The 12,933-nt window shown below is 35.5% G+C and overlaps 2 protein-coding genes across 2 annotated transcripts; both read right to left on the reverse strand.

Moving 5' to 3' along the window:
* Positions 1–211: 211 nt before the first annotated feature.
* On the reverse strand, positions 212–5,995 carry LOC132167800 (uncharacterized). The gene is given in 12 exon segments (XM_088513974.1): positions 212–354; positions 710–798; positions 898–1,056; positions 1,635–1,784; positions 1,787–1,805; positions 2,551–2,713; positions 2,931–3,001; positions 3,078–3,292; positions 3,954–4,098; positions 5,672–5,862; positions 5,865–5,952; positions 5,954–5,995. Coding segments are annotated over 12 exon segments (1,425 nt in total). The 3' UTR covers positions 212–261.
* A 2,237-nt stretch (positions 5,996–8,232) lies between these two features.
* LOC132184967 (Polynucleotidyl transferase, ribonuclease H-like superfamily protein) lies at positions 8,233–12,387 on the reverse strand. The gene is made up of 8 exons (XM_059598777.2): positions 12,004–12,387; positions 11,528–11,658; positions 10,926–11,114; positions 10,720–10,832; positions 10,462–10,578; positions 10,262–10,376; positions 9,945–10,160; positions 8,233–9,324 (listed from the first exon to the last, which is right to left on the reverse strand). Exons 1-8 carry the CDS (start codon positions 12,321–12,323, stop codon positions 8,681–8,683), a joined length of 1,845 nt encoding a protein of 614 aa, XP_059454760.2. The 5' UTR covers positions 12,324–12,387; the 3' UTR covers positions 8,233–8,680.
* Positions 12,388–12,933: the final 546 nt, after the last annotated feature.

Raw genomic sequence — 12,933 nt, forward strand, 5'->3', positions numbered from 1 at the left:
GAAAAAGGATTTCCAGAAAATTTTGTGTCCAAATTGCTCCTTATTTTCTTACAATTTACATCTTATTTGCAGTTGAACTGCTACAGAATCAAGGCCATGAAAACAAAAAGAAACCAACAAAGAACTTCTACAGGAAAGGGGATTCCTAACAGCATATCCATTTGACATGTTATGAAACATATCCAGTTTATTTGTACAACCTTAAACCAAAACAAGTGAAGTCCCACTCCAAATGAGCTAGTTGCCCTAGCACTCATCCAATCAGCATCGGCCTAGGACGGCAAAAGGTGCATTATCAACTTTCCCAGGATTGCCCAGCACCATGTCAGCAACCATCTCAGCAGTTCCCAAAGCCTGGAAATTGGACCAAAATGATGAGTAAATCTTACAATTATGGCATATTATGTAATACCCCGCTCCAAGTGGTATAATATTATCCGCTTTGGGCCTCAGCCTCAACAGTTTTGTTATTAGATTTACCTAAAAAAAGTCTCATACCATTTAAAAAGAGTATGCTCTATATAAGCACATCGCATTTCTTACACCTAGACAACGTGAGCCGTCACATATGGAATTCCATACAAAATGTATTATGGCATTTGCCAGATATAGCTTAACTTTTTACACAAAATGGGGCAATTTATCCTTTTGCAAGTCTTTTGATTTCCATGCACATATTCTTTAGCAGAATAAGAGAGTACGAACTTACCAAAGAAAGTCCTTCTCCTTCATGCCCAGTTGCAAGGAACACATTTGACAAGCCAGGCACAGGCCCAATCACTGGCTTCCCATCAGGCACTAGACAAGCAAATGATAGTATCATTGCAGATATTCAAAAGCCAACTACTTAAAAATAATTCTCTGTTCCACAGGATTTTAAATCATATTGGGACTCACTATAAGGGCGTAATCCTACTCTCACTTCTCTACTCCCACTGAAATCTGAAAGGGGCAATTCTTTTAATGTGGGAAAAAATTTCCTAGCCTGCTTCCATATTTGAGTGATGATGGGCTCATCTACTTCTCTGCTGAACTCTGAAAACTGGCGACTGCTCCCTGAAAAGATAAATATTGGATTGATGGTCAGTGTTACAAGCATTTCCATATTAGGCCAGCTTTATTAATTTTATGTATTAGGTTTATATTATGTTATAATACATCGGCCAACCCTAACCATATTAGGGTTAAGATGTTATTTCAATAATAGTCTTTGTTGACTTAGCCATAGCTCTCTTATGTAATATATAATAAATCTTCTATTTAAAAAGGACTATGTTATGAATAAAGACATGAAAAGAATTAATACTAAACTTTGTGTTTGAAAAGTCTAGGTTCCTTTATAACTTAATTTATCTCGTTGCAAACTTAGGGTGAAAAGTAAATAAATAGAGATTGAAAGTGAGACTGGAATTTCTACCAACAGCCAACATGATCTATTGCACGCGCACACACGCATACATACGTACATGTATATATATATATATAAAAGCCTAAAGGCCAAGACTGGACAAGCAAAACCATTGCAGTTGAATTGAATGGAGAAGTAATTCTACAAGAAAGAAATAAAAGTAAAAAGTACAGAACTGGAAGTTCTGTCTACATGTAATGATAATTAAAAGGTATAAAAATCATACCAAGAACAAGGTTACCCATAGCATCCATTGTGGCTGTCATTGAAACAGACAAGGCTTGCCCATGATCAAGTGATCCAGAAGGTGAAATGGTTTGATGATTGACATAGCCCGCCTCCATTAGACCATGATTCAGTTGAAGGGCATTGAATTTTCAAGCACAAGGAGGTGACCCTACCATGCAGATCATACAAAAGGTGGGGTGTTGCATAAAAACACAAGCTACTAAAAGCTTGTTTTGGATTATGTTTGAGAAATAGAGCTTTTAAGTTAAAAAGTGGTTTTTGGCAAAAGCTTAAAAATGAAGCTTTTGCCAAAAGTGCGTTTTTGTCATTTTTAGGCTTTTTGGACTCTTAAAAGCGCTTTCAATTTTTTTTTACCAGAAGGATACTTTTTTTCTTTCCCTTTCTTTTTTTTTTTTTTTGGGAAATGAACTTTTTGAGTGTTAAACGCTAGGAAAGATTGCATAAAAAGTTTGTCAATAAAAGAAGTTTATGTGATTTTCCATCCTCTACTCCTCACACAAACCAATTAAATGCACAAAGTAAAAGAAAATTCTTAATTCTACCTCGCTTTCCTCTTCTCCGCTACCTAACCAAGTGTAGTATAAATGACATCTGTCAAAACAAACTAAGGGCTTGTTTTGGATTGTATTTGAAATATAAAGCTTTTAAGTAAAAAAAACGTTTTTGGACAAAAACTTCATTTTTAAGCTTTTACTAAAAGTGCATTTTGACAATTTTTAAGCTTTTTGACATTCAAAAGCGCTTTGAATTTTTTTTACCAAACGAGTGTTCTTCTTTTTTTCAAATGAACTTTTAGGGTATTAAATGCACTTTTGAGGTTCATAAACGTAATCTTAAACAAGCCCTAAGAAATCTTAAGCTGTGCAGGAACAAATCAGTACACTTGAACTTACCTTTCTTGGCTTTACAGGGACATCCAACAAAATCTCTGATTCTATGAGCAATTCATGCATTAAAGGCCCACTCCAGCAGCCAGCTGCAACTATAACAGCCTTCTTACTGTACAAGGTATTTTTGGAAGTAAGAACAGCTTCAAACCCCTCATGGCTACCAGACCTGAGTATGAAAGAATATGTAGTTAGCCGAACAATTGGTATCACCTTCATATTGCGTTTTGCACAAGTAATTCTAAAGTCACTCTTGTGTTCTTCGTAAAGTTTTTCAATGGTAATTTTAGAAGTAACATCATTTTTAGAGTGACACAATAGGGACTTATAACATTACTCTACTCATGGCTATAGTTTCAACTGCATGTCATAATGTGACAACAAACCTTAATAAACATGTTACTGGGTCATGATAGAACTCTGCATATCTGCCTTCTGATGCAAAATGTCTGTTGGCCTACATATTAACCATATTATCTCAATAAAAAAACAAGAAAATGTTTGGTATAGTTAAAAGTACAAAAATAACTAACCTTTTCAATAAATGCAACAGTAAGTTGAGCATCCAATTGGCAGTCATCAGGAAGAAAAGCAGCACTACTATCTTCTTCAACCATAAGGGCAGGTTCCTTTTGAAGCAAATCATGGCCAGACAGGTACTCTGCTTGCAATCCAGCTTCAGATAACTGCTGCACTCTCCTTTTTAATAAATCTGAATCTCCAGGAGTTCTACCAATTAATAGGCTTCCTACAAATTTGAGTACCATATTGTTGTTACCGAACACAACAATGATAAACAATATAGAATCGAAAAGAGAGAGTTGAGACACAGATTTAACGTGATTTGGCAATGTACTTACGAGTGCGGCTGTATTTTGCTATTAATGATTCAGAGTTACATCATAACATATATATACAGGAAAATTCTAAACCCTAATTGTACCGACGTATTTTGAAAATCCCCAAAACTCCTGCTCCATGAACGTCGCTATTGTTCACTCTGCTCCCGACTACTTGGCCTTCCACTGGTGTTCTAATATGAGCCACTAGTTCCAACAAAAAGTAAGGTAGGTTGGTCATTCCCTGATCCACACCTTATCTGTCCTATGAATGTTTAGGTAATGTGTGCACCATGGATGATGTTTAAGTGAAGAATTATTAAAATCACATGTCAAAATAAAAAGAAAAGAGTAAAATAAATTTTCCTAACATTTATGATATTTTTACCATTCGACAAGGTTTAGATATTAATTTATTTTATAGGTAATCAGAATTGACATTGAGAAAAAAAAAAAAAAATCAAAATCAAAATAGTAAAAATTTCAAAGGCCTATGCATAGAATGGCCTATCCAATCTGAATTGTGTACAACAATCTAAACTCCATTCCCAAAGTGAAGAGTTTAAATACCTGTCTTCTTCCAACCCAACACTTCAAGAGGATTCAACCCTTGTTCATGTATGCTCTCTGCCAACAATTCCCACAATTCATGACTTCTCATTGCCAGCTCCCATTTTTCACTTCCAGGTGTTTTGTGTACCCTCCATATATAGCCCTGCACCGGCTCAAATGCCAAACCAAAGATGGAGATATCCTACTACCAATTAGATATTGGGAAGGGAGGCAAAAAAAAAAAAAGACTTACAAACAGAATAAACATACTAAACACGTAAAATTCTCATACAATGACGTAAGTGTTACACATTTTCCTCTATGAAATGAAAGTTATGAGATAGTTTAAGAAAAATTTAGAAACACAGTAACCATACGAGTACACTATAAAAATATGGAGCATTTGCATCCTTTTAGAAAAGTCTGCAAACATGGGAAAAGGTAGTTAAAGTAGTGAGTGACCTTTAAATTTAGACACTTGCAAAGGGTATCAAATTTGGAATCTTTAAAAAAATGGGTAATTACATTTTCCCTCATCAACTACGATGCATTGTTACTTTGCCTCCATGAACTGACAACCCTATTATCCGACCCTATCAAACTACCATTTTGTGCCAAAAACTCATTTCCGTCAATCAAAGGCATTAACTCAGATAATCAACCCGTCACGTGCGTCCCACATGCCATCTTAAAATTTTCTATCCCACTTTTGCCTACAATAGGGTTGTCAGTTTATGGAAGCAAAGTGACAATGCATTGTAGTTGATGGGAGATTTCAATATGGCATGTGGAGCGCACGTGACAGGTTAACCGTTTGAGTTAACGCTTTTGACTGACGGAATGGAAGTTTTGGGCACAAAATGGTAGTTTAATAAGGTCGGACAGTAGAGTTGTCAGCTCATGGGAGCAAAGTAACAATGCGTTATAGTTTATGGGGAAAAAGGTAATTAACCCTTAAAAAATTTAAGCCAACCTTTTATCCCTAAAGGTGTAAAAACCATGACCTTTTATCACAAAAGCCACAAATTTATTGCAAGACCTTTTTCAAAAGGTCTTGCAAATATCACCCAACCTTTTATCCCAAAAGGATGTACAAACTAAGACCTTTCTTAAACAATCTTTTGCTTAATTTTCTATGCAATCCTAAAGATAAAGTTTTTGAGTTGTCAAATGCACATATTTTTTTTTTGGAAATGCTCAATCATCTCAAATTTTCAATACAACTCTTCAACTTTACCCTCTCAATACAATGCTTATACAACAAACTTCTAATAGATTCATGGTCATCACCGCTTTAAAACACGTTTTGTCAAGAAGGATGCGAATATACATATAAGCACATCTCAAGCCTCAAGCAATGTGGGACACCACACTAAACCTACGGGTTTTGATTTAAATTAAGCATTCACACTTATTACATATTCAAGGTGATCGGACTCTATCATTTTTATACTCACATATATATACTCAACACATACCTATATATTTATATGTGTTACGATCATAGTGTTCGACATGGGTTAAATCTGATCTTAACTATGTCTTGAACACATTTTTCTTGCAAGCCAGTTTTTAATTGTGAGTTTTACCAAAGTTTGTTACAATATATATATATATACACGCACATAAAGAATATAAGGAAGTGGTTCTCTTGTTCTTTCCTTTTTCCACATTTGCTCGATAAACAAACAGAGCACAAGGAGAAAGATCCGGATAAAGGATCCGAGAGAATAGGCTTTACCTGCACCAGTGGCACCGGAACAAGGGACAGCCTTGTCGACCACGGCGACAGACAGGTCCGACCCGATCAGGAACTGCCGGGCGATAGTCAACCCGATGATTCCAGCTCCGATGATCACCACATCAAAAGTACGAGAAGTCGCGGATATCACGGCTTCGGGTCGGTTTATTCCGGTGGACATCGAAATGGTCCAATGGAGCCAAACAAGCTTGTGGTTGACCCAAAGGCGAAGCTACCAAACTGTCTCCTTGGAGATGAGACGACGCCGTTGGTGCAGGCCGGGGTTGGGATATGGGCGGAACGTTGTCGTCGAAGCCATTTTATAGCTACTTCAGTCAACTCTGCTCATCAGCTTCAATAGTAATATTTTATCACGTAAAAAGCTGCTGAGAGCACCGAGTACGAGTGTACTCCTCAAGCAAAATGTCTAACATGCCCCCGGATATATCTATTATTACTAATTTTTTTAATATTAAGGGTATGTTTGGGTGTGCGTTTGATAGATCTAAAAGTGAATTTAACACTCGAAAAATTCGTTTGAAAAAAAAAGTAACATGTTGGTAAAAGAAATTGAAAGCGATTTTTAAGTGTCCAAAAGGCTCAAAAATAGCTAAAACGCAATTTTGGCATAAACTTAAAAATAAAGCTTTTACTATAAAACGTTTTTTTGACTTAAAAGCTTTATTTCTTAAACTCAATCCCAAACGGGCTATAAACGATAAACGTCTTATTTTTTGGACAAGTAAATCTCATGAAAACTTTCTTACCTGATGCTTGAATTGATAGCAACAAGCTTAGTAAATTGTTAGGAATAAGAAATCCCTACCTAATGGGCTTTTTATTTAAAAATAAATAAAATCTCAAAAAAAAAAAAAAAAAGATTACTTTATTTGAGAGTTGATTTTTAAAAAATGACCATGAAAAATTCATGTTAGCAACAAGAGTAGTAAATTGTTAGGGATTCGAATCCCTACCTAATGGGCTTCTTTTCTTTTCTTTTCTTTTTTTCTTTTTTTATAAATAAAATCTCCAAAAAAGAAAAAGAAAAAAAGATTACTTTATTTGAGAGTTGATTTTTAAAAAAACGGCCATGAAAAATTCATATTTTCACACAAAAGTTAAAGATGATGTGTTTTAAAAATACGCACGATTTTAAAGGCCCTGAAATATTGGTTTGTAACTAAAGTTTCCTCTTTTCTTTTTTTCTTTTTTTTCTTTTCAAGAGTGGGTTTGATAACTATGAGAGATCGAGAAAGGGAAATTGCTAAACATTGGCAGCACACTTTGTAAATAAAAATGCTATAAATCACACTTTTATTTTATTTTTATCTTATTTTGTTTATGTGACACTACCAAGTCATTAACAAAGTGTAATAAAAATGAAGTATATAACATTACTCATTTGCATAACAACATTAATATACTTAATTAAGTAAGTTGTATTTAGGAGGGAAGGGGAATCCTAATTTGTGATAAATATGTTGTATAACATTGATCTTATATAAAACAGAAACATATCCTCTCCATTTCAAGTGAAATGGAAACGATTCCTTTAGTATATTTAAGAGGTCAATATTATTCATTAATTTGGGACAAATTTATCTTCTTAAATGCACTAAATAAATTATCTCCATTTCATTTCTTTCTCTGGAAGAACATCGTAATGAAATTCGATAATCAAGAAATGAAGTTTAATAAAATGGTTAGGCTACATAGGTGGTCCATAGGCCATTAGGATGTGTTCCATCCATGGGAAATGACTCGACTTATCCAATTAGGCTTTGGTCTCATCAAAGTATGACCTCCCCAATCCTTTTGGAATAAGAGACAGTTTGTATATGCCATCTATTGGCCATTGATGTAAGACAATGCACAATAGATTTCCAAATATCAATAGCAGCCAAATTGGAGTGGAGGCCAACACTAAGATAAAAGTTTAAACATTACCCTAACTTCAGGTGGTCTTTGCCAATTAGTTATGATGATTTTTTTTTGTTTGTTTTTTCATTCTAGTTAGGTGATTCATGTTGTATACTAAGGTAATTGAGGAATCTTGAAATAGGGTCAAATCATACTTAACCCAAACTTGGCCTACTTCCTGAAGCTCATGCCATCCATGGTCCAACCTCAGTCTGATAAATATGAGCTGGTATCTGCAGTTGAACTGCTACAGAATCAAGGCCAAGATTAAAAAAAAAAAAAAAAAACTTCTGCAGAAGGTTGTAGGTTAAAATATGCAGCTCTTAGTGCACTAGAGAGCTGGACAGACAGATATAGCTTCTGCAGATCCTATACTATGATTGAAAGCTGAGGAGAGTAAAGAACTTGGATGGAGAGGACTTGAAAAGTGGGCAAAAAAGTTTATTTTATATTTTTTTTTTAATTTCCTCCTACAACTTCCTCATTGATGTCCCAATTAAAGGATTTTGCTTATCACCTATCTTTTTCCCTCCCCTTTTGGACATCTCCTCCCATTCACAGTATTAAGGGGTAATTTTATTCAATTCCACACTAGAAGTTCCAAAACACAGAAAATAAAAAGAACAAAGTTTCTTCCAAACTAGATCATAGGAAATTCCTCCAACCAAATCTATTAAATTGACATCTGTCTCAAATACACATGAAATATAAAAAATAAAATAAAATAAAATAAAGGGCTTCCAAAACAAAATTGTACAGGCACATTGTCTGGACAGTGGACACCAAAATTTAAGAACGGGCAATGAGGAGGAAATACATGAGAAACTCCAGCAAATAAAAAGTATTACATGAAGAAATATATAAAAATAGCAAGGTCTCATGGCACAGGCATTCACGAACCATTACTTTCATTTGCTTTTTGAGGTTCCCAACAGTTGGAAGCCTATAAACCCACTTCCCATTGGTGCCTGAAGTTGATCTCCGAATGGAAAAAGAACAAGTTGTTGCTCTTTGTGATTAAGTTAAAGCAGAATTAAGCTCAGGTCAATGTTGATCTGTTGTTCAAGAAACAGAACACCATATATCAAAGTTCATCCAAGTTAATAACCAAGTCACTAAACCAGTAAACTTCTAATGGATTTGTTCCAGACTCAGTTTTCCTAAGGCAATCAGGCTCTTCCAAAGCTTTTTCTAATGACTCAGCCAAATCTGCCTCCCATATACCTAAACTACAAACTCTCTTGTAGGTTGCATAACAAGCTGCTCTTAGGCCTTCCGAGACCAACTCCCTCAAAGATCCACAAATCTCTTTGCTATTCATTACATTGAGAAAAGTCTTAGATAAACCAGGTTTCCAAAATACGACAATGGCACAGCTCTTATCCACCAACCGAACATCAAATTCTTCAGAGAAAACGTCATGTGACCCTTGGAGCAACCTTTTCAGTATTCCAGCAGTCATCGTACGCTTAAATCCCCACATGAAAACCAAATGCTCACAACTCACTTTTCTTGTATTGTTAGTCCAAATACTAACATCCCCATCAGTTGATTCTTGAGGGCTCATGGAGCATGGATTTAAAATGTTTGCATACTCCTCAAGGGCCAGAACCAAACTTTTGTTACCAGATTCGGTTGGTGCAATTTGCAAAATGGAACAGAGCTTTGCAAACAAATGAGCAATGCGTAGAACATTATGCCCATGAATCTTACCGTCATTCGCAGTATCTGATAAACATAAAATTGGTATACAGAATTCAGGTCTGCTCTGAGGTAAATAACCATGATGCAGTGATGTAAATGACCATGATGTGGTTACTAACAGTCTCACAAGCATGAGATTAAGGTCAAGTAGTATATAACTTGTATTTTAACAAAAGAAAATTTCTATTTGGAACATAAACTTGGTGTTTATTTTTATGAAGTACCGATACCGATGCTGGACGCAGATACGTTAAGATACGGACATGAAAAGAAATCAATTCGTGAACATTAGTTAATTAGTATATGAATAAAATATTTTGAATATAAATACAAAGGCTTAAAATATGTATAAGTAATTAATCTGTTATAGATATTATAAATAACAAAACAAACCCATCTATGTTTGACATTCATTGCCTTTGAAAATTTTGAAAAGAAATGAATTAGCCAAAAGAACAAAGAAGCAACAGATCAGCAAAACAGAAATAAACAAGTTGTTTGCATTATTGCAGCAATAGTTTAAGCCTGCCTACCCGTAGCCAAAAGACTGAAAAAGAAAAGAGAAAAAAATTGAGCCTGCCTATGTGTGTATGAGTGCATGTATGTGTTTGTGTTTGTGTTAGGCCTGAGAAAGAGTGACCGACCTTGGTGCAGAGTTTCCATATCGATGGGTGCAAAAAAATGATCCTTTAAGTAGGAAATAGCTGTAGGTATATTGGTAACTTTTCTCAAAGGGCCAATTTCCTTCATCAGTTGCTGGACATCAAGTATATGTGGGAAAACCAAGCGCAAGGAGCACATAAATTCATCAACATTAGGAGGTAAAGGAGTGAGGAACTTCGAATGAATAAATGTAAAATCTGCATGAAGCAACAAAATACTGTAAGATGAAGAATTAAAGAAAGCAAGTCATGGTTATTAGTGTTTGAAGGTATTGAAAATTATTTATATAGAGATACACCATTAAGGGAATTGTGGGAGACAACAGGTCTCTGTGAAGCAGAAATCAAGTCGATCACCTCTCGAAAGCCACGGACTTTCTTGGTTTGTTCTTCTTGAAGATTTTGAAGCTCATTCTGTCAATCAAAATCTCAATTACATAGCTTAGTAGAAGCTTCACCATGCATTTAATAACCAAAAAAAATTGATTCTACTTGCTACCTGAAGTAAAACCTTGTCCTCTTTTGAACTTGTCAAAATGACTCGAACTGCCTGGGTTGCTCCACCCTTCGCTGGGATTATTAAAGGAACAAGGTCATCAGAGAACTCTTCCAACATCTGTAGCCAACCCAGAAAAAATATTCCACATGCAGCCCCAAATGAAAATCAAAATCCGCACTAATTATAGCAGCACTAAGGGAGAGAAAACCTCAGCATCACTTCAACCAACGGATATAAAACTTTATTAGATCAATCTACCTCTAGCACGAGCTGCACTTGACGTTCACTGCAAACATCAATATTCATGCATGGTCTTGATCCATACTCTTCAGTCCCTAAGACCAGCTTTCTTAGGGAACTCAATAGAGGCTCTGCAAATTACAAGTAAATGCACCAAGGAATAAAATTGAACAGGAGTTAATAGATGCTGAAAGAAATAATCAAAGTAGGAGCATTATCCTTACCATCTCTGTTTCCACTAGAATCTTTGCATGCATTTCTCCAATACTTAACACGTGATTTAATCCTCTCAATGAATACTGAATCAGCAACACTAGGTGTAGAAGAAGATTTCACAACATGAGTGATGGGAATTGGATTCCTCATCTGAAGTATGGCCGCAGACTCTTGTGCCCTAGATAAATATGATATTCCTGTCACAAGAAAATTAACCTTTTCGTTCAGCTTGGTATAGGACATTTCATGAGATATTAGCCCCAAAACCTAAATAGCATTTTATCTGCCTTTGGTTACAATATCCTTAGTAAAATCATCAGCATCTGCCACTTGCACCATATCCTTAACTACACACTTCTTTTATTGAAGATAATATTATGAGTAATGCTATTTAGTAGATTATTATTCAGCTGTCATTCACCTGAGATAGTGTGCCACTAAAAATTAGCCTTTGTATTTTTTTTTTAAAATGATCATCCAAGAGCTGATTTTTGCTGTCAAATCATCAAGTTGTATGACAATTGGCAGTACTCTAATATTATTAGACAAGATTATGGTCTGAGATTAAAAATTTTAAATCTTTGGAGTTCTATATAACTATAAGGCTCACCATCGTATATGCAGGCATTAAAATCAAAACCTTCTCGAGCCATGGACGTCAGATATGACGTTTGACATGAAAAACTATAAGATGGCATCCCTATCTTCAGTTCATCCCTAGGAAACAAATGGAAGTTATATCTGCACCAGAAGCAAGAAAATACCGTCATCAACCAAGTTTTGTGTATAAGAAGTCTGTTTGAATCTTAGGATTCAAAATTTTCTCCTTTTTATGGCCTTATTTCCACCCCCACAAATTGGTTTGGAGGTCAGGTGACATTTCTCTTTTATTTTTTATTTTTTTCCTTTTCCCATATGTTCTCGGAAACCAAACAGAACGCAAAGAAGAAACAAGAAATTGATTGGACATGTAGCACCAAGCAGGGCAGGACAAGCGGTGATGAAGCTGAGGACTTTTCATTTTGTTTGTTATTTTCCCACATTTTCTTGCAAACAAAACAGAACATAAGGATAAGTACGACTCACGGGTGAGCGAGTAGCTTGGAGTCTTTAATGGAGAAGGGGCAGACGGCGAACTGGAGGAGCTGGAAGCGCTCGGCGGCGCGCTTGGCCTTGGCGTAGGCGGTGTGGGACGTGTCGAAGGGGAGGAAGCGGTGCCACGGCGCGGACACGGAGCCGGTCCTCTGCAGCGACACGGCGATGAAGTCGGAGTGGGCGATGTGGGTCTTGATCTCCGAGAGAGATTCCTCGAAGTTTGTCTTCTTCACTTGCTTTACGCTCCATTTCTTGTGGGATTTTGTGCAGAGGCAGCGTCTCTGCGGCAGCACAGAAAGCAGAGCTGCCATGGCTGGTCGCCACTCTCTTGGGCTTAACAGAATACAGTGCGCAATATTGCCTTTGTGACTTTCCAAAGGAAATGTCTTATTTCAACATTTATTGCAAAATGCGTCGTAATTCCAAAGGCTAATATATATATATATATATATCACAAAGACCGATCAATTTTTTATTTTCATTGTTAAAAATAATTAAAGATTAATTTAAATTATTATACCAGCATTATAAGATAATTATGAAATATATAAAATTATTTCTTTTGTTTAATATTTTAAGAGCATATATGAGACTCATATGATACTGATTAATTTCACATGTTTTAAGTAACTTTTTATATTAGTCACTTAAAAAAAGCTTCTTAAAATATGATATGTAAATTGGTATAACATAATAACATATATATAATAGCATTACTCACATTTTAACGATAGTAAAAGAAAAATGACAAAATTTTCCTTCTAATCTAGTTAATTTAGTATATTAGATTGATGAGTTCAACACACTTTTATAGTTTTATTTCACTTCAACGTGACACTGCCAATCGGCCTTTGTTTCAACAAAAATAAAAAATAAAAATGCAAGGTTGATTGACGATGCCAATTCAACAAAGTGAGATAA

This window comes from Corylus avellana, chromosome 2 (assembly GCF_965113065.1).
Source record: "Corylus avellana chromosome 2, dhCorAvel1.hap1.2, whole genome shotgun sequence".
NCBI lineage: Eukaryota > Viridiplantae > Streptophyta > Magnoliopsida > Fagales > Betulaceae > Corylus > Corylus avellana.